Source organism: Rhinolophus hipposideros (assembly GCF_964194185.1).
Source record: "Rhinolophus hipposideros genome assembly, chromosome: 6".
Classification (NCBI taxonomy): domain Eukaryota; kingdom Metazoa; phylum Chordata; class Mammalia; order Chiroptera; family Rhinolophidae; genus Rhinolophus; species Rhinolophus hipposideros.
Window position 1 is genome coordinate 95,309,215 of NC_138052.1, and position 23,381 is coordinate 95,332,595.

A 23,381-nucleotide genomic window follows, 5' to 3' on the forward strand; every position below is an offset into this window, starting at 1 on the left:
AAATTGCCTTCCGGTGATTATACCAGCTTGTACTTTCTATACGTAAGCATATGAGAGTTTCCCCGCACCCTGCAGTTGGGTGCGTTTGAGTTGTATTCATGTGATAGTTTGGTAGTGAGGTGTTCAGCTGTGTGGGATCTTGGCATACAGAATGTACTTAGCTCTGACCTCTGATTTTTTAGTGTTATTAATTTAGATATATAAAATATAATTTAATTTAGATATATAGAATATGTTAATTTAGATGTTGAGACTTCATAGTCTTGCTTAATTGTGACCCCAGAGGCTATTATTCAATAACTCTACTGGTTACTCTGTGCTGAAAGCTTAAGTTAATGTATTGTTTCAACCAGCTTGTTTTAAAAATTAGGTTTTATTAAAATATAGTTTGAAGTAAGCGTTTTTGAGTTGGGTGTTGTCCTCTAATTTTCAGTTATCGATTACATCTTAAGTCTTTAGTTTTGAAGTTACACGATTATATGATTATATACCTATCAAACTCAAAGAAAAAAACTTACTTACATTGGTAAGTTTTTAAAATTTACCTGAACAAATTGTATTGAGTACAATTCTGAAAAAAACAACTAATGAGACAGGTAATGAGAAAGTGACCCATGTATTAAAACAAGAAATTTAGTAATGAAAATAGAAGTTTTCAACCAGTTATATGTTGATTTCTTCAAAACAGGTATAGACATCACATTTCAATTTGATTTAGAATCAAAACAGCAAATCAGGACTTCATAGTGCAAAACAGTTTAGACTTAAAATATTAGTTGAAAAAATTTTTTTCAATCCAATTCTCAAGTCTCACTTCTTGCTCTTCTCCCAGGAGGGTCCCTTGGCTCAGCCATGCCCAGATTGCATTTTCCTCAGTGTACCACACCTGTGCACTTTTGCACAAATGTCTGTCAGGTTCTAAGTATATAGGAAGTATGTAGGTAAGCATATATTCCAACATTTTCTGAGTTTAAAACTCTTGTGAAATTCTTCCAGCTATTGTCCTGTGCAGTCAAAAATCTGTTTATAACTACTGCATTTCATAGATCATTTCCCCAAATTTTAATAATTGCTTCTTGCTTTATCTTTTCCTAAAGCTCATATATTCCGTTTATCTAGATGTGTCAGCTAAACAAGTTTTTGATTCCCAGGCCTCCCGTCTTCCTGTTTTCCTCTTCATGTTTGAAGGATGCCCACCCACTACTCTCCCATTGTACTTGACTGTGTTCCAGATTGGCTGTGGGTGCACGTGTGGGGTTTTGTTTATTTTTTCAAGCATTCCTTCCCTCTCTTCATTGAGGTGGTTGATTTTATGTAGATTCATACTTGGCCCTTCCCCATTCACTTCTGGTTCCTGTAATTCTATTAAATACTACTTGGAGTTGCTAATTCACATTGGTGAGCAGAATGAGGCAAAATGATCATTTTCCTGTTTATCATGCTACTCTTGATTCAGACCTGTTTGTGATTCCCTCTCATTTCTAACTCTTGCTAGTTAAAAGACCCTTTCAGGTCAGATCTCTTTTCCCAAAATTTCTCTGTGTTGATGCGTATTTACCCTGTCCGCTTCAGGATACATAACAGCATCGAGAGTTTGGTTAATATTTACCTCCTCACAGAACCTAGCATAGTGTTAAGGCATTGGTTGCCATTGTTTGTTGATCTGAAATGTTTATTTGAAATTTTCAGCTGAAACCCAGTTTGGCTCATCTTAGTATGTCATGTAGTTATGATTTCCCATTGTTAATAGCAATTAGATGCCATTTTATAGACGCAGTGGGAGATGGGGAGAAGCAACGTGCAGTTTTATCTGTTTGATCCATGTTTTCTTTCTTTTTTTTTGCAGAGAAACTTTTCCATGTCTGTGAATAGTGCCGCTGTCCTGCGGTTGACAGGACGAGGAGGAGGAGGCACAGTGGTGGGGGCTCCTCGAGGACGAAGTTCTTCGAGAGGACGAGGTGAGCTTCGTGTGGAGAACGGAGGAGGAGGAGGCGGACGACAGGAAAATCACTTTAAACATATTAATATTTGGTGTAAGGAAAACTGCTCTTTCACATTAACTGCATACTAAGTGTCCTGGATATTTCTTTCTACGATTCTCGGTGTATCTGCTTTACAATCCCTGGTTTGGAGCAGAGGAGGGCAACTCTAGCTTAGAGATTTGAGTGTGAAGAATTCTGGATGGTCCCAGTTAACTTTGGCAAACTCTCATTATCCATATTCCTCGTGCACAGGAAGCCTTGCACTTTGAGAGCCAGAGCTCCCTAATGCACGTTGGCTGCTGAAGCAGTACCAGGGTCCCTGCAGGCCTCTGTGACAGGTTTGTAGAGAAGGCGGTGTGCCAAGAGTGTCCCCAGCCAGAGAGAGGCTTTAGTAAAAGCTGTCTCATCGATACTAGGGCTATTTTAGGGGGTAGGACAAAAAATAATTATGCAGCAGTCATTTGTTTAACCTGTGGTTTTGTAAATTTGTGCCTCAGAAGAATAATTCTTATTTTGATATTACTCATTTCTTTGATACCCAGTCTTTGTTTTGGGATCGTTGATTTTCTGCTGCATAAGGGCATTCTTGATGTTTGTAATATAAATATTTACTTGAGCATTTACCTCTAAGTTGGCTAAATCATTGCAATAGTCTAAACAAACCTTGTAATTTTCTCTAAGAAATGGAAGAATTGGCTATCTGCAAAGATAGGGGCCATTGTGTCCACATATCGCACCACCCAGATTGGCATGATCACGAGTGTGGAGTATCTAAATTCTTTCTTCTTAAAGTTGTGACTCATGAATAGAGTAACTTTTTTTATTGGGGGAGGGGAACGGGACTTTTTTGGGGAACAATGTGTACTTCCAGGACTTTTTTGTTTGTTTTTCCCAAGTCAAGTTGTTGTCCTTTCAATCTTAGTTGTGGAGGGTGCTATTCAACTTCAAGTTGTTGTCCTTTCAGTCTTAGTTGTGGAGGGCGCAGCTCAGCTCCAGGTTCAGTTGCTGTTTCTAGTTGCAGGGGGCACAGCCCACCATCCCTTGCGGGAGTCGAACCGGGAGTTGAACCAGACAACCTTGTGGTTGAGAGGATGCGCTCCAACCAATTGAGCCATTCGGTAGCTCAGTTTGGGAGCTCAGTGGCAGCTCAGCTCAAGGTGCCGTGTTCAATCTTAGTTGCGGGGGGTGCTGCCCACCATCCCTTGTGGGACTCGAGGAATTGAACTGGCAACCTTGTGGTTGCCCACTGGCCCATGTGGGAATCGAACCGGTAGCCTTCAGAGTTAGGAGCACAGAGCTCTAATTACGTGAGCCACCGGGCCGGCCCTGAATAGAGTAATTTATACCCAGTCTTTACAGAGACTATTAAATTGTGCATTCCTGTGAAGAGGTTTCTTTTCAGTAGTCCATTCAGAATGTGGAACTGCAGGTGCTGTGAATAATGAAAAGGCTAACTAAAACGCTCCACATGTAAGCCAGGTATTATTACCAAGTTATACATGGTTTTCCTTCTGGATTTATTTGTCAGTCTCTAGAACGGTGGTTTTAAACCTGGGGAGTTGTTAGAATCATCTATAAAACTTGTAAGAAACACCCCTGTGAGAGAATACTCAGCGGTGAGATTTAGGCTCGTGTGTGCTTCAAAAGCTCCACAGATCATTCTGATTTCTACATGCAGGTAGATTCCATTGGCCAGAATTCATTTGAGATCTATGCATCTTGGTGGTGCGATGGTGTTTTGGGAATGGTTGTATTGCTACTGGGTGTTTCCTGTGTTTCTCGGCAGTGTGTTGGCAGCCAGGAGAGGTTGCGTGCACCCAGCATTGCCTTTAGTGCTTTTCAGGGCAAGTCATAGAGCTTATTAATCAAGAAGTGTGGTCCACAGGCCAGCTGTTTATTGGTGGTGGGCCTCAAGTGCCCACCAACTTTGTGCGCCACAAATACCAACCAGCCTCTAAATAGGCTAAAAAAATTCCACATCGAGAAACAAATGACGGATTGATAAATTTCTCACTGCTTCCTGGTTTGTTTGAATGAGAGCTATCACATAGGATAGGACTCTGACATTGACGATTTAAACCAGGTGTGTACAAAAGATAGACACTGTGAGGAAAGCAATGACATTGATAGCAAAGAATGGCTTGAAACTAGTCAAATGAATTAACTGACTTTGTGACAAATACTTCTAACACCATTGTCCCAACTGTGATTCCTTTTAATGGCCTCATAAGACCATTAATCTATGTATGTTTTTTTAAAATTTTTTAATTACCTTTACTCATTACTTAATTTGAACTTGTTGGTTAAATGATTATTGCGGCTTTTTTTGCATGGGCAGAGTTAACATTAGATGACAGTCCTGGCTCTTTCCAACTTGAGGAAACTTTAAAAAGCGACTGACTTCTAGACTTCTAAATATCATGAACTAGTAAAATTTAAACAGTGAGTGGATGGGGAAACAACATGAAGTCATTTTATCTAGTTAAGGTGGTTAACAGTAAAGCAGATTCACACAACTGTCAGCCAGTCTTCCTTAAAAGGAAGTATATTTTAATCCCTGAAAAGAATAGAGTGAAATCTCACAATAGGACAGTCCTTTAAACTGAGCGTTATGAAAGATTCATCATGTTATATTTATTTGTTCCTCCTTACTTGGGAACGACACTTATAGATGGGCCTTGTACTTTGGAGAGTGTTCCTACATTCTATAAGCTGGAAAGCTCTAGAATCTGATTCTTTTTATGTGCCCACTTACAAAGCTTTAGTCTCTCAAGGAGGACTGGTGCAACCAGGAGGCTATTTCTCATGTTCATATGTTTCCAGCATAAAACACTTTTCCAAGGTGATAACTACTTAATGGTTTTCCCTAGAAAATTGTTCCCTACAAGGACAGGGTACTTTTTTTTTCCACACTAAAAATTATCATTGTAGGGATCACCCCAGTGTTATGTAACAGTTTGCATTACAGTGTTTTAGGATCTTATATAAAATGTATACACTACCTAAGGAGAGAGGGACTGAAACTGGGAGTTGACTTTAAGTTGACTTGAAGTTAAGTTGACACAACTGGAAGGTAAGTTTAAGATTATTACAGTTCAACCCTAGTCCTCACATTTTACAGATGAAGAAATGGATACTTGAACTCTTAAGAAGGTACCCATTGTTCCTAAGATTACCCACATACAATTCTGTCCATTATTTTTATATTTCCTAATAAGATGTGAATGTACAACTGTATTCTGAGTCAGTTCTTGAGAAATTACAACCAAGATGTAGAAATACTGCATGAATATTTGAAATAATTATTTAATTTGGTTGTGTTTAGCTTTGGAATGCATTCATGCTGTTTTTCAAGATTCAGTCTTTTTCTTTGGGTAGTTTTACACTGTTGGAGAAGTTGAGCTAGGGATGGCTAAGGTTTCGTCCAGGTGTAAATGCATCCCCAGACTCGTTCAATTTTCAAACCTGTGTGTTTGAAACGTGGGCACATCAGTTGGGAATCCTCACACTGTACAGAAAGTAGGAAGCCAGAAGTTCATACTATCCCCAGACTTGGCAGTTAGATATATGTCCTTCCTGACCCCTGACCCTCATTTGCAGCTGTGTCGTTTACATACATGAATCATTTTATATGTGCTGTTCTTGGCATGCATTTGCCATTCAGCAGAATCATGTAGATTTATTTTAATGGCACGTTTCATGGCTTCATAGTGTTCAGCTGAATTGTTTTATAAGAATTTATATAGCCAATCCTTTATTGATTAGATTGTTTCTGTTTTTTTAAATTATAATGAACATCTTCGTGTGTATTTATTTGCCTATTTGTAAGGGTATGTCTAGTAGGACAGATTCTAGTTAAAGTATTTGAGTCAAATTTTGATAGATCTACCCAGACTGCCTTCAGTAAGGGCCAACTTACACTTGAACCACTAAGCGCCTCTGCATCTCTCCTCAGCACTCTTACCAGCTCTGAATTCAGTCGCAATACTTCTCTTCAACGTTTGAACAAAGGGAAAAGAGTGTCTTTGGTTGCTGTGGAATATATATCCCTTAAAGTTAGTTCACAAAATTGATGAGTTGACCCTATTAAATTATCCTTTCTCTGGAGTTAGATAAATTATTTTAACATTTGTGTTTAGCTTTTGTACTTCATCTGTGCTCTCCTCAAACTCTCCAGATCTTCCATTTTTGTTGAAAATAATCCAATAAAAGGTTAAATTTGTCGTAATGCTTTAGTGGTCATCTTAGAATTTCACTATTGAACTTTTTATTAAAGAGTTTAATATTGACACTGTTTCTTGTTCAGGACTGGGACTCTTACACCAGTTTTCTAACTTGTTTCTTTCAACCTCCTGTGGTCTAGCTACTTCAGTGCCGTCCTTGGTCTCACAGGTAAAGATCCATTGGACCTCACTAAATCTTGAAATGTAGATATCTTGCTTTGTATAGAGACAGACTTCAAAGATTACTCTTTGGTGTTGAACGTGTGCCAGATGTTGACATCTGACCATCATTTTTTTTCTGTTTTCTTATTTTCAGGCAGAGGCAGAGGTGAATGTGGTTTTTACCAAAGAAGCTTTGATGAAGTAGAGGGTGTGTTTGGTCGAGGAGGTGGCAGGGAAATGCATAGGTCGCAGAGCTGGGAGGAAAGGTAACTAAGGATCCACATCTTAGTATAAAGGTTTCTTGGTGTAAAAAACTTCTTTTCTGCTTTCTGCAGAGGAGAAGCCACTTTGTAGAGTTACAGGTTTTTATTTCAAAAAACGCTGTTATTGAATATCAAGTAGTATGTTAGAAATTTTTAAGTGATTCTTTAAATAAGCATTTTAGGTAAATAGTTTAATATGTTAGTACTGGCATGGATATTTAACAGTTATATAGATTTGCTATTTGCCTTAGCATTCAGAGGAAAGCATTGACATTTTGTTGTTTGTTGCTGTTAATCAAAGCACTTTCTCTATATTGTCTGTGACTTTATAGGCAGTCCATCAAGATGACGTATAAGGACAGTGGCACAAAGATGCATGTGCAGAGAAGTCCACTGTGACGATATTTATGATATGAATAATTCGAAACAAGCCAAACAGCTCACAGTCAGCACGGTTTCTTATATAATAGTGTATTCGCACAGTAGACTACTACATAACCATTCACGTTAGGTGATTTTGAAAATACTCATATTTAATGATGTGCGAAAGTACATTCTAAAAGCAGCATATGACACTATTACAGCATGTGTTTATAATAAGTACATATCTAATCTAAACAATGTATCTAATTAAAAAATAGCATTTCTGGATCAGTAAAGCTAGTTTGGCAGGTAAGATGGTGGATATTTTTGTTTTCGTGTTTGTGCTTTTCTGTATTTCCAAATGTTAGGTAATAACCGTGTACTTGTTTTATAATTTGAAAAAGAAATTCTGTTTATGAAAGACAGGAAAGGGAGTGTCATAGATGGGAAATCTATATATTACTCTCAAGGCTTGTTTGAAACTTACTTTATCTTTTCTAGGGGTGACAGACGTTTTGAAAAACCAGGACGAAAAGATGTAGGTAAGGCTTTCCTACTATTTTGAAGTACTTTTATCTGGACTTCCTTGATATTAGTTCTTAACAAGGCTCCCACATGAAGATACATTTACTGAAAATTGACTCAGTTACCTGCACCTCTCCAGCAGATGGGGTTGTAGCATTGCCTGCGCTAAGAAGTCCATGGTTATTTGAGGGCTCTACTACTGCATGAGACCAGGGATAAGGAATACAGCCATCAGGATTTACTTGATTTAACTTTTAGTCTGTTTGTTCTCTGCAAGACACACATTCTTTATTAAGTCTCTCTTGTGAACTGAAATCTCAAGTTAGAACCCAATCTATTATCTCCTTTTCCAGTGTAAATAGTACCTCACATGTGAGAAGAAATAGGGGAAGTGCTAGAATCTTGGCTCTTGTATAAGAGAGCAAAGGCTAAAACTGAAGTTGTTTTTATTTTAGTCACTTACTCATCTGGTCTTTTTGGTGTATAATCTTTTTTTCTTGTTTTGAAATGAGACCAGTTAAAATAAATTATATAGTTAAGTAGCCACTGAATTAAAACAAACGCAGTAAGAGAACAGAATTCCAATGTTTATGGTTGAATTAATCATCATCTGTATTAAAGATCTATAATGTTAAGATGGGCTTTCTGACTGATTAAAGGTACTACCTTACAAACTGCCTGTAGGTAGTACTAGTATCTGAGAGAAAAAATTCCATGCATAGTAACATTGGAGTTTTGAAAATCACCATACAAGTTCCAAATTCCTAGAAGTACTAGGAAAGTTCTCCAGAGCATGATCATATCTGACAGTGGTAAACATTTCTCGAAAACAGGTATTAAATATGTAAATATCATTTACAGACTGATGTACAGATTGTTTTTTAAAAACTAAGTAGTTATAGCATCACTTTTGTACCACTGTTTCCATATCAAATTCATTTTAATACATCAGTTATTTCTCATTGATTAACATGACATTGGGAATATAAATGAAAAGCCATTAAATGAGTGTAGCATGAAGAAATTTGGAACAGACTGGCCAGATAACTTATTGCTAGTTGAATGGCTGTACTCCTGCTGTAGACTATTGGATAAGTATTGTCTTGGGAGATTTGTTACGACCTCTGCTCCCATCCTTGTCTGAGTCTATACTTTTGCCAGTGAATATGGAGAGGTAATGAGCAGTTTAGAGAAGACAGGGTTTGGCGTCAGAAGATCACTGCTAATCTAAGCTCTCAGATATTCAGTAGTCTCATGCTTCACAGAATTTTTAAGATTAAGAGTATATTAATTCATTTATCCGTTCAGTGATTATTGAATTTCTACTCCTATGATAGGCCTTGTGCTGGGTGCTAAATACTTATCCCTTTTCTTTGCATGACAAAGTTGGTGTGTGATTAGATTTTCAAATCATTTAGGTCTAGAGGGACAGCTCTAGAGATGACTAGCTGGGACTTGGGCTCAGAATCCAGGTGTGGAAGAGACTAGATCAAATCAAATGGAAGTTCAACAGCAGAACATGCAAAGTCTCTCATGAGTAGCTCTGCAGTTTAACCAGTGGAGTGATGGAGTAACAGTGGCCTGCTGAGGAACAGCACTGCCTTGTCCCCTGATTGCTGGACGTGAATCGGCAGTGTGTGCAGTGTTTACCGAACTGCTGGGTCCTTAGTGAGTCAATGAGAGAGAGAGACCCACTGTCTTTTACATTGTCACAGGACAGCTTAAGAATTGTGTTCAGTGCTGGGGCTGCACCTTGAAAGGATCCATACAATGGAGTAGGATGGTCAGGGCATTTGAAACCCTGTGACGGGGAATGCATCACGGAAGTGGGGCTGTTTACATAGGAGACAAGACTGGTCAGGACAGAGCAGGGTCGCTCACTCTCTGAAAATATTTGCTTAACAGTCATGTAAAAGAGGAATTTGACTTGATCTGCGTGAATCTAAAGTGCAGGTGTAAGGAAGCTGAGACCATCTTACAGAGATCTAATAATTAGAGTTGTCTGAAAATGACTTGGGTTCCTAGTAGTGAGTTCCCTGTCAATGCGGACAGCTTGATTTTAACTGTTTGACACAGTCACACTTTGGTAATCTGGACTAGGTAAGTATAAAGTTCCTTTTTATCATATTTTTTCCCTTTCTCATATTTTCTCATATTTTAACTCATATTCCCCAGTCTCATATTTTAACTATATTAATTCAATTAGGGTGATTTCCCCAGTCACCTTCTATGAAGAGTATAGGTTCTTTTCTTTGCACCCTATAGGTATATTTTTGAAAAGGCAAGTTCTGTAAAACTAAATTGATGTGAAGCAGTTAGGATTACTAAGAACGTTTTCCCTACTGAAATATCAGGGCAATTTTATACAAAAAGATACGTTCAAATACATCATACTGGCTTTTATTGAATGTTCTTTGATAAGATGCTCACTTCAGGGTATCATATTAACTGTGCTAATGATTCTGAGTTGCTTTTTGTGAGTAATCCGCTTTTGAATATATTGTAGATTTTTAAAAAATTGTTCATAATTGTATCTTACACTCTTCAAGAATAGCAGTACTAAATTAGCTTGTTGGGGCATCGATATATTGATCAATTGTGAGCTGTCTTATGACATTAAGATAATTTGAATACTGAAGGTTCCAGAATGATTTGTCCTTTTTTAAATTAGAGATGGTTCTTATCATGTATTTGCTTCCTGTATGGAAAGAGAACGGTGGAATTTGACAGCTGAGTAAGAATTGGGCGTACCCCCTGTGAACACCCATTGGGACAATATGGAGATGGAAAAAGACCTGTGATGATGGAATTCAGTGGGAGCTGATTACTCCGTAGGGGGAGATCAGTGCCAGCTATCATCTTGTAGTATGATTCTGTGAGGATGAAATGAAAAGATCATTAAAAAATAAGAAATGATCCAGATGATACCAATAGGTTCACAGCCCAATGTGACACCAATTAATACATTTAGGAAATACTTGGAAGTAGACATAGTAGTTTTTGGTTATTGGGCTGCTGTTGGCAGTTGGTAATATGGGCTTGTACTAAAATAAAACTAGGCCTTATGGTTTTTAGTAACTACTTGTCTCCAGTTTGTTGGGACTGTCATGGTATCTGTATTGGTTTCCAGAAGCACTTTTAAGTTAGATCTAACGTGGTCTTGGTTGGTCATGTATCTGAGTACCATCATGGAGCTCTCAGGTGGCCCAGGTAATGGGTTGTGCAGCCAGGAATTTGGGCTGCTGTTCCCACCTCCCAGTAATTCCCCCCCCCCTTTTTCATTTGCACTCCATTCTTCTGAAAGGATAATGGCACCTTTGCAGAAAACTTAATCTTTAACGTAGAAACTGTGATTCTTTGAAGTGAAAGAATCATGAACAGTGCTTTCAACCCCCTAGACAAAAGTTTTTGATTGCTTTTCTTAGTTTTCTATTTGTGAAACATTTTAAAAACAGCATTAGTATACCAACAGAGTCTTTTGGGGTATGTGTAGGAGGGAGTCACATCTAGTTTTCAGATGCAAAGTTTATATGTGAATAGTGTACATTGTGACTCATCCGACTTTAATGGAGCTGCATCTACAGGGAGGCTGAGATCCCAGATCTTGCTCACTCCCTTTGTTGTGTCACTTTGGGCAACTTCACTTAACTGTGGGAATTGTGATCTATGTAAATGACATAGAGCTCTTAGGAAAAAACATACCATGTATATCTTTGATACAACTTTTATTTTCACAGGTAAGGTGAATCTTGTTACTTTATTATAGAAATAAGAATTACTGCGGTCTTATAGAAATAAGAATTACTGCTGTCTATATGTGTTACAAGAGTCTTGGGTTGGAAAAAAAAATGTTGGTCTGGCTAGTACTTAAATTCAGAATGTCTAAGATTTTCAAACAGCAAAAGCTCACAATAATTAAGTTTCTATGTCCTTGATATTCTTCCGCCATTATCAGTCTTAGACTACTCCGAAGTTCTTCTTAATTTCTTTTCCTTTTGGTCAAAGAGTGGAAAAATGTGACTTGCTGCTGTGCTCTGCTCTTCACAACTGCTTGCCTTTATTCAGCTAGTACTTATTTCAAGAGACGATTCCTGCATGGGTCGTCACCAGTGGGGAGGGGTAATCTTTCACTTTTCCCACATAAACCTGAATAAGGGAAATTTTCAGAAAAGAAGAGCGGCCACGAATCTGTTTGAAATTAGATAGGGTGATTTATCTGGTTCTTGTTTTGTTTGAGGGGAGTTTGATATTTTTATTGAAATGAAAATTATACAAAGGATAGTCTTAAACTGGAGGAAAGGGAAGGGGGTTCATCTTGGTATATATAAAATAAAAAATGAGGCACAGGAAGCATAATTTTCATGGCGTATTATTAGATTTGGAAAGAAATAATAGATTCATCTAGTCCAACCTCCTACTGGTGAATAAACACTCATTTTGTGTTTATAGAAAAAACTATTTGAAGTTGGAAACAGGAATTTGGATTTGAAAATACTTCGTTGCCTAATTATTTTTTGCTTTATCTATTGGAGATTTTTTTCCTAGTTGAATTTTATCTTACTCAACCTTTATATCTATAAAAACTTAAATATATTTGCACTTACGAGTTACTTAGAGCTGTCATGGTTTTTTATGCCAATGAATGCATCATAGGTAGGAAGGGAATGTTTTTACTTCTGTTATAAGCCATTTAGAGGAGTAGATTATAATTTTTAAATCACGATTTGGCTATTAGGCAGTGTAGCTTTAATGTAGATATGATTTTGTTTCTCCTTGTCAGAAATACCACCACAGGTTCCACTTGAGCTGGAACTTATCTTACTTTCTCTGATCACTTTCTGCCCCAAATAACGTGTGTTTAGGTGTCATGCTCAGATGCTTTTGGAGCTATGTATAAATCTATACTTTGCTGTTGTTCTTCTACATTTTTTGTTCTTAGCTGTTAAAAATTAAGGGGGTAATACTTACCCCAGTTTTGTAGTATAAAGAACCAGAAGAATGATCTTTGTCGTCTTGAAAAAAACAACAGTTTTAAAAGGATGTTCACTAAATATTGTGAAATCATCTTTCTACCCAGGGAGCTAGGTTTGAAACTAGACTGTTGCTTCAACTTGCAGATGAAAATGAGTGATTTTTTGGTTGATTTTTTTAGAGTTCAGCTGTGTTGAACTTCACTGTCCATTTTACCTTCATTATTGGTATCATACTACATCTTTATAAATTCAACATTTCGGTATAAATAATCTGTCATGTTGAGATGTGTTAATTTTAGCAGATAACCACAGATACAAACTTTGTAAAGTAGAATGTTATGTTTCCAGACTGTGTATTGTTAGCTCAGCCATTTTTTATGGGCATAGGCTTGATTGCTATGATGTAACCAGAGAGATGTGATCAGCATTGGGAAAAAAAACGAGATATGATAAAGAAAAAGTAGCTGCATTACTGGCAGGGTATGTTTAATACATTAAAAAATAGGGTGCTATGGACACGTCTTATTCTGTCAGTCCTGTTTCAGAGATCTGAAAATTGTCAATGCTTTGTCCATTGATACGGATGTCCAGGTCAGTCCTGTTTGGGCTCTTAGAGACCAGAGGACTTGGAAGTTCAGGCACAGTCTTGTCAAAATTCTCCATCTTGATTTGATATTCACCTTTGGAACCTCGGGTCAACAGAGACGCAAAACAGTGATGCAACATGATCTCAGAGGGGAGGTAGGATGTCCTCCTTTGGCATATTTCTCCAGTGCCTTCCTGCATTGCTGAAAGGAACACAACTAACTCAAAGTGGGGAGGATTTTCTTGCTGGAGCAGAGTAGCCAGAGGACTCGATGGTATAATGGAGTGATAGTAGGTTAGTGGAAAGATAAAGAATGGGCATTCCGCAGAACTGATGCCATCAAGGTGGAAGTCCACACTCGTTTGGTAGAGTTCACCGTTTTCTTTTTCCTGATAGAGTATAGCTGAGACCCGAACGCTGGTTAGAGGGCTTGGTCGAGTGTTGGCCACTTGGAAAATAAGGTTAGGTTTGCCATCTACGTGAGCTACTACTGCTAAGTCAGTGAAACGAATTGAGAACGCTCGATTTTTTGGCCGGGCAATCTTCGCCACAAAGGCACCTAAATTAGAAATCATTAAGTTTTCTTAGAATGAACACTTTAAATATCAATAGCTTTTCTGAATGAGAAGAGTATATCAAATAGTTATTTATACATTTCTCGATGCCATGCCTTCCAAATGAATTGGGAATGGAACTCATTAATTTGGGTAGTCTCATTTGCCTGAAGAATGTTTCAAAGTGTACATACATTCTTATTTAAAAATTATGATTTCAAAAAAAAAAAATTATGATTTCAAAAGGGATAAGTAAAATTCATTTTGTTACATAGAAATGTAATATTTCATCCTCTAGTTTATTACAAGGTCAAAGAATGGTTACTTCCTATATTCCTGCCTCTACTTTAAAAAGTGTAATAAAATAAGCACACAGTTTAGGTGCAACCAGATTATCACAAACCTAAATGGAGATTAGATTCAGAGTAGAATGATTTGGGGTGTGGAGGGGGGACCACTAAGATACATTCAAGAATTTTTTAACTTTGAAACTTATACAACCTCCTCTCCCCCTTTTTTGTCAAGAGGACTCTGGCTCTAAGGTGATTTCAGTGTACCTTTCAAGTGCATCCTTCTTGTGGCCACGAGCTATAGATCAGAGTTTCTTAACCACTTTTGTGCCCCAGAACTTGTTGGCAGGCTGGTGAAGTCTATAGAATTATGCTTTAAATGCATAAAGATAAAATACATACAAAGGAAACCAAATATATTGAAATCCAGTTGAACATTAAAAAAAAATTGTAGTATAGTACTATATATACTTTATTAAAACATTAAATAACAACGTGGTTGGTTTAGTACTGTAATTTTGATGTATTGTAGTGTGAGATGAAAATGTCTGATTTCTGTTTGTATCAAAGTTACAGGTATTATTGCTGATGCTATTGTTTGTTTTCTTGCATACATTTATAATCAAAGGAAATAGCAAATTTCAGTTGGGGGTAGTGAAAAAAGATGCAAGTTTTTCCTGTTTTAAGTTCACAGATCCCCTAAATTTTATCTTACGCCTAACCCAGTTTAAGCACTCTTGTTGTAAAGGTTAAATGGTTTGTTACAATTTATGGAGCCAGTTGTTAAACCACATTGAGACTCCATTCCAGACCACCTTCATGCAGCCCATTGCTCACCTTCCCAGATTATCACTGGGTAGTGTGTCGAGACCAGGTTTTCTTTCTTTTTTCTTTTTTGATTGTATATAGTGTGTGACTAGTTTATAAGCAAAATTTCATAATGCTTGTGACCTTATTTCCAGTGCATTTTGCTAAGTCTGTGTATACTTGTTCTTTAACATACAATGCTGACCTTGGTGCTTTGGGCTCACTAGGGTTGAATAAATGCTGAAAAGATGAACTCAGAGGAGAAAATTCTTGTTCAGTTTTAAAAAACCATCACAGGGGGCCGCCCCGGTGGCTCAGGCGGTTAGAGCTCCGTGCTCCTAACTCCGAAGGCTGCCGGTTCGATTCCCACATGAGCTAGTGGGCTCTCAACCACAAGGCTGCCAGTTCAATTCCTCGAGTCCTGCAAGGGATGGTGGGCTCCTCCCCCTGCAGCTAAGATTGAACACAGCACCTTGAGCTGAGCTCCCTCCCGGATGGCTCAGTTGATTGGAGCACGGGCTCTCAACCAAAAGGTTGCTAGTTTGATTCCTCGAGTCCTGCAAGGGATGGTGGGCAGCGCACCCTGCAACTAAGATTGAACACAGCACCTTGAGCTGAGCTGCTGCTGAGCTCCCGAATGGCTCAGTTGGTTGGAGCGCGTCCTCTCAACCACAAGAGTGCCAGTTCGACTCCCGCAAGGAATGGTGGGCTGTGCCTCCTGCAACTAGCAATGGCAACTGGACCTGGAGCTGAGCTGCGCCCTCCACAACTAAGACTGTAAGGAGAACAACTTGAAGTTGAACGGCACCCTCCACAACTAAGACTGAAAGGACAACAACTTGACTTGGAAAAAACAGAAAAGTCCTGGAAGTACACACTGTTCCCCAATAAAGTCCTGTTTCCCTTCCCCAATAAAATCAAAATGTTAGGTAAAATGACTGTCAGAATATGTGCTGATATTTATTCACTTAATGAAATATTTAGCTTCTCTGAAAAACTCCTTTTAGAACTTTTGTTAATTTTTTTTTGTTTTTTGGGGCATAAGATGTTGCTACAAGTAGGTGTTGTAATGATCCCTTTTTTCTTAAGAAGTTCCAATAGGTGAAATTTAAAGTGTAGAGTCAGGTTTCTTATAATCTCTCCTACCATGTATCCCAAGGCTCTCCTTGCAGTCTCAGGTGTCATCTGCTCATAACGCAAATAAATGATTCTATAGCACAATGCTTATAACTTTGACTATACCCTTTCCAAAAACTTTGTACTTTTTTAAAGAACAAAAACTGTTACCTGTGATAAAAGCCTCTAGCATGAGGCCCAGGAGCATTTGTATGGCAAGTAGGGCGATTGCACTTGGACAGTCACCACTGGGAAACATGGTACCGTAACCAATTGTGAGTTGTGTCTCCAGGGAGAAGGAGAACGCAGCTGTGAAACTGGTGATGTACTTGACACAGATAGTGTGGTTTTCAGGAGGGGCATCGTGGTCTAGCTCCAGGTCACCGTTCATCTCAGCTAGCACGTACCAGAGCACTGCAAAGACAAGCCAGTGGACAACAAAGGAAGCAGAAAAAACCAGCATCATCCAGCGCCAGCGCATGTCCATTAGGATTCCCCACGCATCTCGAAGGTACACAAGACCTCTTTGAGCGCCATCCATTTGGAGTGTGCTGTGGCCATCCTTGGTGACCATCCTCCGGTATCTCTGAGTTAGGAGAGGAGCAATAACTTTGCAATTACTGCCATCCATCTCACGCTGTAAATCTCTGAAATCAAGAGTAAATTAGTAAAGCCTTAACTGTTTTACAGTTAACATTAATAAGTTCTGAGACCTCATTCACCTTGTAAATACACCTTTGGAATGTTTTCCTGACTATTGGGGCAGGCTTTCCCAGGCTGAAGGCTCTCTCTTTTCTCTGTACGTAAGGCGGCATTTACAAAGTCCTACATTTGATAACTAATCATGAGTTGCCTAATGTATCTCTTATTGTTTCCTATAATGACTTAAAATATTGTTTGGCTTTGTAACATTCCAAGTATATTTTAAAATCTCTGAGGGTTAGGATTATGGTTCATGGCTTATTGATATGCCTGTATTTTTCTTGTAGAAGTCCAGGCATCAACTACTTAACTGACTTGACTAAATGTTATGTGTAAATAAAAACTTTTTATAATTATTTAATAATTCATCATGAGTAACTCATAATTAATAGGAATGTTAAATATATGTATTCCTCTGTGTTAATAAATAGAAATCATTTGGAAGTATAGTGTTAAATTGTCTACAACTGTTTTGAAGCTAAACTTAGTGCTAGGACAAGACTAAGCTTTTCGAGACCTGTAATTCTAATGTATACTTTATAGTTGTTTAGCCTATTCCAAGTTTTATGATTAGGTTTTATTTTTGTCACTTTGTGGCCATTTTCATGGGGTTTTTTCTTCCCTGGCTGATGGATTGCTGCCCTTTTTGAATATTCTAGATGCTGATTAGATTGCGGGGTGGAGAAGATTTTCTTGGCAAAATAAGAAATTTAGGTAGAGGTTCCTAGATAATATTACTTATGAAAATAAATAAGTCAGAAGAAAAAACTTTGAGTTTAATGAACTAAAATAATCATTAAGACATCAAATGACAATTTAAAAAAGATAATATAATTAGTTTTTAGCTGTAAACAGTTTTCATCAGTGGTTACCCTTTTCTCTGTGATGAGTAGAAATCAAAGGTGTGCTTTCTGTCCTTGCATATGGCCATCCTTGTATATGACAAAGGGTCCTAAGACTTGTGTAGAGGTACCAGCAACAGAATGGGAAATGCAACTTCGGTCCTTGAGTGCTCTTCTCTTCTCTTTGCAATAATCCAGTACTAGGAATTCTACTTGACTCTTTTTCTTGCTTCTTCCTTCAGAAGTAGATGCCCTTGGAAGTATCGCATGTCCCTTTCCTCCCTTTTGAAGGATGGCACCGCCTAAGTGGGTTAGAGGCATGTAGAGCTGGGGTGTTGCCTGGGTTTGCTGGGTCCTTCTTGTGTCTGGGGCCTTAGGAGACTGCCTTTCTGTGTTGTCGGAATTGAACGTTGGCCCGTTCGGTATACACTTTCTCTTTTGTCCTGAGGCTCATTTATCATTTATTGGTAATGTTATTTTCTTCAGATGTGAGTTACTGATGGAACACGGGAATGATTGTTACATTTATTTAGATTAGCTGGTGATTTCAGCTTCTTATCATAAACTTAAAAAAATCCTAGGGCATCAGTGTTTTATAATTTATTATTCCTCACAAGTTGTCGTTATCATTTTTTTAGTGTATATTTTTTTCTTGGCACTGCTATTGAATGACTCATTTTGCTAGATTCTTTTAGTGTTTTAGAAGACCTGATCTCTGCCCTTTTGGAAATAATAATAACAACAGTAACAAAATATTCATAGGCACTGTGCTGGGTGCTTTCATATTGCATTATCTCTTAATTCTTTGGTATCTTAGCAAGACAGACATTATTGTCCCATTTTCAGATGAGGTCACCGACGATCAAGCAGATAAAAGAAATTCACACAAGGCAGATGGGGGTCTTGGATTATTGGGATTATTCTCCAAGTCTGGCTCACTTCACAGCGGGTTAGTTTTGTTTGTTTGTTTGTTTCACTACAAGAAGCTGTCTATTTAGAGAGTTTGGTGAAATAAAAATCTTTCCCAAGATAATTACTGTTGCATTCACAAAGTAGTCTTTGATAGCCAGATTTTTTAGCACCTTTAATAGACGCGCTTCTTGTCCCCAAATTGTCTCAAGTATATGTTTTGAAGCATTGTTAACTATACATAATTCTTATGACAGTAACGATTAATAATATTAGCTGACATATGTTGTTATGTGCTAGGAATAATATCAAACACTTCACATGTGCTAACTCTTGAAGCTAGTAGGCAGTGCCTTGTCAGATTAACCTCTCAGTAAGCATTAGTTGATTTATTGTTATTAATACTATTTCTTAACTTTCACAGAATTAAGTGTCATTATGCCCATTTTACAGATAATGATAGTGAGTCACAGTGAGTTTCCTAAGATCAGTAAGGTAGTAAGTAGTGGTGAATCTCATACTGAGTCCATAGTCAGTGCTATATTACTTCAGCAGGAGACATTTTGACCCGGGTTAGCCTTCAAACACATGTTCTGTTTGACTAATTTTGTTCAAGAGCCACTACAAAATATATGTTCGTCAGGAATGCTTCCTTAGGTTCAGACTTAGGATTTGTAGGCAAGAAATATATTTTCAGTTAAGGAACATCTTGAAAGATTTGAAGATTAGTGCAAGGACGAATTATTACATAATCTAGGATTCTCCGGACCAGGAAAATTAAAACACTGGAGAGGAGAGTTCTTACATAGCACTGCCAAGTTTGTATTTTGCCAGGTGAGAGACAAATTTTAAAAACACAATACTATCATAATTTTATAAAAGACATTTTGACACTTGAAGAGGAAGAAGGATATAACCGTGAAGAATAGTCACTTGTGAACCACTGCCTGGTTCTGCACTGACCATGGCATCGTCCTTTCTTGTTTCTTGCTTCCTGCGTATGTGAAAATGCCCATCACGGACCTCTGTACTAGTGCTTGTGTCACTCAAAAAACCACTGATTGCTTAGTGTTTCATAGTAATTTGGAGTGGGGAAGCTCCCTGATTCATATTGATTTTCAACCTGCTTTGTTAAAGTTCTAAAATGCATTCATTACCTGAGGAGGTAGTCTTTCTAGACAGACTTAGCTAGCAAAATTAATTATTCCCATTTGGGCATTTTCAAGATTGTTACTTGTTACCTACAGCTTTTGTAGCACTCATACTCTAGGCTTTTACAGTTTCACTCTTTTTTTCTTACCTTGGAACAAGAAAGTCAAAAGGCTAATATCAAAACAGTGAAGCAATATCTTTTTTATATAGACTAGCTTGCTAGATCTTGTTTAGATTGTGTGGCAAATGGAAGAGCTGAGAGGAGTAATATTCTGATCCTGTTTAACAGATGTCCCTGAATGACTCCATTCTGTGGACTCAGGAATCAGTGTGTTTAGCATAAGGAAGACAAGAGCTGACCAGAACGGAGCTGACCAGGTTCTGGCTCTGGTGATTACATAGCCGTGTCTGTGCGGGCAGGCCACCGAATCCCTTTGGCCAGGCTTCCTTATATTCAGCAAGGAATGAAAAGAGGGGAGTAAAGAACACGATCCCTTAAAACCCTACATGTTTGTAAACTTATTACCATTTCCCTCAACTGATACCGGTTTTCTGTAGGATTTTTTCTTCTGTAGGATTTTATGTCTGCTTGTATGGCATTTAAAAATTATATTATTGCTGCCTGATATATGTAGATTTTCCTTCCATCAAATTTAAAAGTGACATAACTTCTGATGAGCGGACATTATGTTTATGCGCTTACATTTCCAAGTAATTTTCATATCCCCGCAGGCACACAGTCCATTTAAAAAAAAATTTTTTAATTATAGTTGACATACAATATTATTCTAGTTTCAGGTGTACAACATAGTGATTAAACATTTATATGCCTTCCAAAGTGATGACCATGATAAGTTTAGTAACCATCTGTCACCATACATCATTATGACAATATTATTGACTATATTCTCTATGCTGTATATTATTTCCCAGGGACTAATTTTATAACTGGCAGTTTGTACTTCTTGATCTCCTTCACCTTTTTTGCCGTTTTCCTCCACCTGCCTCCCATCTGGCAACCATCAGTTTGTTCTCTGTATCTATTAATTTGTTTCTGTTTTGTTTTGTACTTACATGATTCTCATCAACTGATCCCAATAGAAAGTAGAATTGGAACTTGGGAAAGTTTGCTTGTAACTCTGTGTGTGGGCTGTAAAATTTTTGCCCATATATAAACTATTTGGTGGAAAAAATAGTACTTTATAAAAATGATAGTTTGTCTGCTTTATTGGTCATCAAAATAATGAATTCATTTTACTCTTTAGTTTGTCGTTCTAAAAACTTTGTCTCTTATTTTCATGTTGCAATGTAGTAGTATAGTTCATATTAAACAGTTAAGATGCAGGCTATAACGACAAGTGTTAAATGATTGCAGTATTACTATGTATTTGTTCACGTCTGACATAAACACTTTAAGACTGTATGGGGAGTCTTATAATTGTCTCTCCTGCCCTCCTGAATTAGGGTAAACAGTGTGAGTTCTAAGTATTATATAAGCTCAGAGATTCTTTTGGATGCTTACTTGCAGAAGCATCTAATTTCAGCAATACCATACTTAAAACAAAATTTAAAATTAGGATACTCATCACTTTTTTCATGGATTAAAAAATAAAGACAAATTGTTTTCCTTTTTGTCATTTGTTTTTATGTGCTTATCTTGGGTTCTTTAATCCCTTTCAAAAAGATACATTTTGTTAAAAGTTACTGTATCTTTTTTTAGGGTTTTTCTCTCCTACTTGTTTCTATATTATAATGGAGAGTTAGTATACATTTAATAAAACAACTAAGAAGAAAATTTCCAGTAATACTTTCAATAGGCCTGCTATTTCATTCCTGAAATTTAAAGAAAAATGAAGAACCTTAATGTATGACCCTATAGGTAATATCGTTGTTTTAAAACTCTATTGGCAATATCTAGCTCTGTCTCTATTTGCCAGTCAGTTTCTTTCTATTTCCCTTAAGGAAAGAAATAAGAATGAATATTATTTCATGTACTCACCAGTTCTTTTGCTGGGTCGGCCTATATGCACAGGTAGGTCTTGAGGAAACTTTCAGAGTCTGCCTTTTTGATGAGGTAATCTTATTCTACAAGTCTAGTTTGTAGGTTCTCTTCTTGGACTGGTTTTACAGTTCACATTCCTCTGTTTATAGTGTTGTGGGGGCTGGTTTCAGCTGAGGCTGATGTGATTGGTCACTTAGTCTGCAGGGGGGCCAATTAGCTCTGATCAAGTGGAAAAGAATGCTGGTTTGTTAACAGGTCTTTCTTTACCCAACACAAACCTTAACAACTCTGGAGAAAGCCTCCAGAACTGACTTGGAGAAGGGGTGCATTTTTTCCCTCTAATCTGGACCGGTCTTTAGTAAGTTTGCATAATCTTACTTAAGAGTTTATTTAAAAGTTCAAAGGGATAAAATTCCCTGCAAGATTTTCTTTCAACCGTCTTTCCTTATATAGTGTGTCGAAGTGTGAGATATTTCCTTTACTAATCTTTTTTTCCCCCTCCATTTCTTTGGGGAAGATATCCTTTGTAAGGACTTTTAGGTATGAATTGATTAATTGATTTTTACCAGTTTTCTTTGCATATCCCATCTCATCAGAATGGCTATCACTAATTCTAGAATTAGTAATATAGGTCATTTAGTTACCTGAAATCTTTCTTGGGGGAGGGGCAAGGAGGCAGACTTATTTATTTTTAAGGCTGTGTACAGGGACCTTGAATAAAAATAAACTTATTGTTTGGTACCTTGTACTTATCTTTAAAAAACACACGTGTGTGAAAGAACTGAAGTATTGTCTTAAGGTGTGCCTCAGTGATGTTTCCTTAAGGTAAAGTATGATGACATGCAGTAAAACGTAGTGTTCAGGGTACAGAAAATTTAACTTAACATCTAAATAGTGTTTAGCCGGAAAACATCTGTGATGCAGCTTATAGCAACCTTGAAATGAGCGGTGGGGTGGCTTTGTATAATGCCTTACTGAGCAGTACTTTTCTCCACATCTATTAGCTGCTGATTTTAAAACTTTGATCAAATGTCACATGTAAGAGGATCTTAGAAACAAAGGCTGCGATTATTCAAAGTAAAATCATGGAAGGCCTGCTGGGAAAATTATTAATGTAGACCAATATAATGCTACTTAGAAAGTGAAATCCGCCTTTGTAGATTCCTTCCCGCTCCCCACAATTAAAAAATATATTAAGTCTTTCTTTGTTTTGTTAATGCCAAGCATTTGAATACAAGTTCAGACACAGCATTGGAAACTGACCTTCAGAACTAGAGAAGGTAAAAGCATAAAGGAAGGACTTGTGATGTGATGCTTGTTTCCTGCCTGTGCTGGTAGGAATTATACTTTACCTCAGTTGCCAGTTAACTGATTAGGAAAGGAAAGCCAGAATAAATACAGTGTAACACTGCCTTTCAGAGAGCAGAGGGACCGAAGTGTATCTGCCATGTGTCTTGAACAGACACTATAGCAAACAAGATAGTGAAGGAGTTTACCCAACTTAGAAGCTTCTTTCCATAATATACTCCATTTCAGAATATATTGAGGCAAAAATTATTTGGCAGAATGATCATCAAGAAAGAAATGTCTCAAGTGAAGATGTGTTCTGGTTTCTGGATTTCTATAATTTGAAAGTCTGCTATGGCCTCTACTCAGCGAATCCTCACTGCTAACTGCATGGATAGTGTAGACCAGCTCTGGAGTGCCCACCGGGAGCATAGCGTGCCCATTACTGTAGCCTGTTCGTTCATTTCTGGTGCAGGCTGCCAGGTTAGCGGAGGTGGCACTGGTGATAGGCCAACTTCACCCCCAAACACGTGGGCCCTACACAGAATTAGTGGTTTTAGGTGGTGAGGGCTGTAAAACATCTCTTCTATGAATGAACATAAATGCTATGTTGCTGTTCATTGATTGATTGATTTTTTTTTTT

General features: G+C 37.7%; 2 protein-coding genes across 5 annotated transcripts in view; one reads left to right on the forward strand and one right to left on the reverse strand.

The window, feature by feature from the left end:
- The window catches only part of GIGYF2 (GRB10 interacting GYF protein 2), a 120,026-nt gene that overhangs the window by 41,327 nt on the left and 55,318 nt on the right, over positions 1 to 23,381 (forward strand). For 2 of the 4 annotated variants that reach the window (XM_081052146.1, XM_081052145.1), the window contains exons 6-8: positions 1,847 to 1,958; positions 6,522 to 6,633; positions 7,495 to 7,535. In XM_081052146.1, the coding sequence (XP_080908272.1) occupies positions 1,847 to 1,958; positions 6,522 to 6,633; positions 7,495 to 7,535 (265 nt within the window). Of the gene's footprint in view, positions 1 to 1,846; positions 2,034 to 6,521; positions 6,634 to 7,494; positions 7,536 to 23,381 lie in introns of all 4 variants that reach the window. The other 2 variants (XM_081052144.1, XM_081052143.1) reach the window with 1 other exon arrangement.
- KCNJ13 (potassium inwardly rectifying channel subfamily J member 13) lies at positions 11,227 to 21,569 on the reverse strand. Its single transcript, XM_081052147.1, has 3 exons — positions 21,449 to 21,569; positions 16,016 to 16,491; positions 11,227 to 13,636 (listed from the first exon to the last, which is right to left on the reverse strand). The coding sequence occupies exons 2-3, from the start codon at positions 16,473 to 16,475 to the stop codon at positions 13,014 to 13,016; spliced, it is 1,083 nt and encodes a 360-aa protein (XP_080908273.1). The 5' UTR covers positions 16,476 to 16,491; positions 21,449 to 21,569; the 3' UTR covers positions 11,227 to 13,013.

Coding starts and splice junctions, on each gene's coding strand:
- KCNJ13 (XM_081052147.1), bottom strand. CDS start 16,475: ATGGATGGCAGTAATTGCAAAGTTATTGCTCCTCTCCTAACTCAGAGA. Junction 13,637..16,015: donor GCTAGAGGCTTTTATCACAG/GTAACAGTTTTT, acceptor TTTCTAATTTAG/GTGCCTTTGTGGCGAAGATT.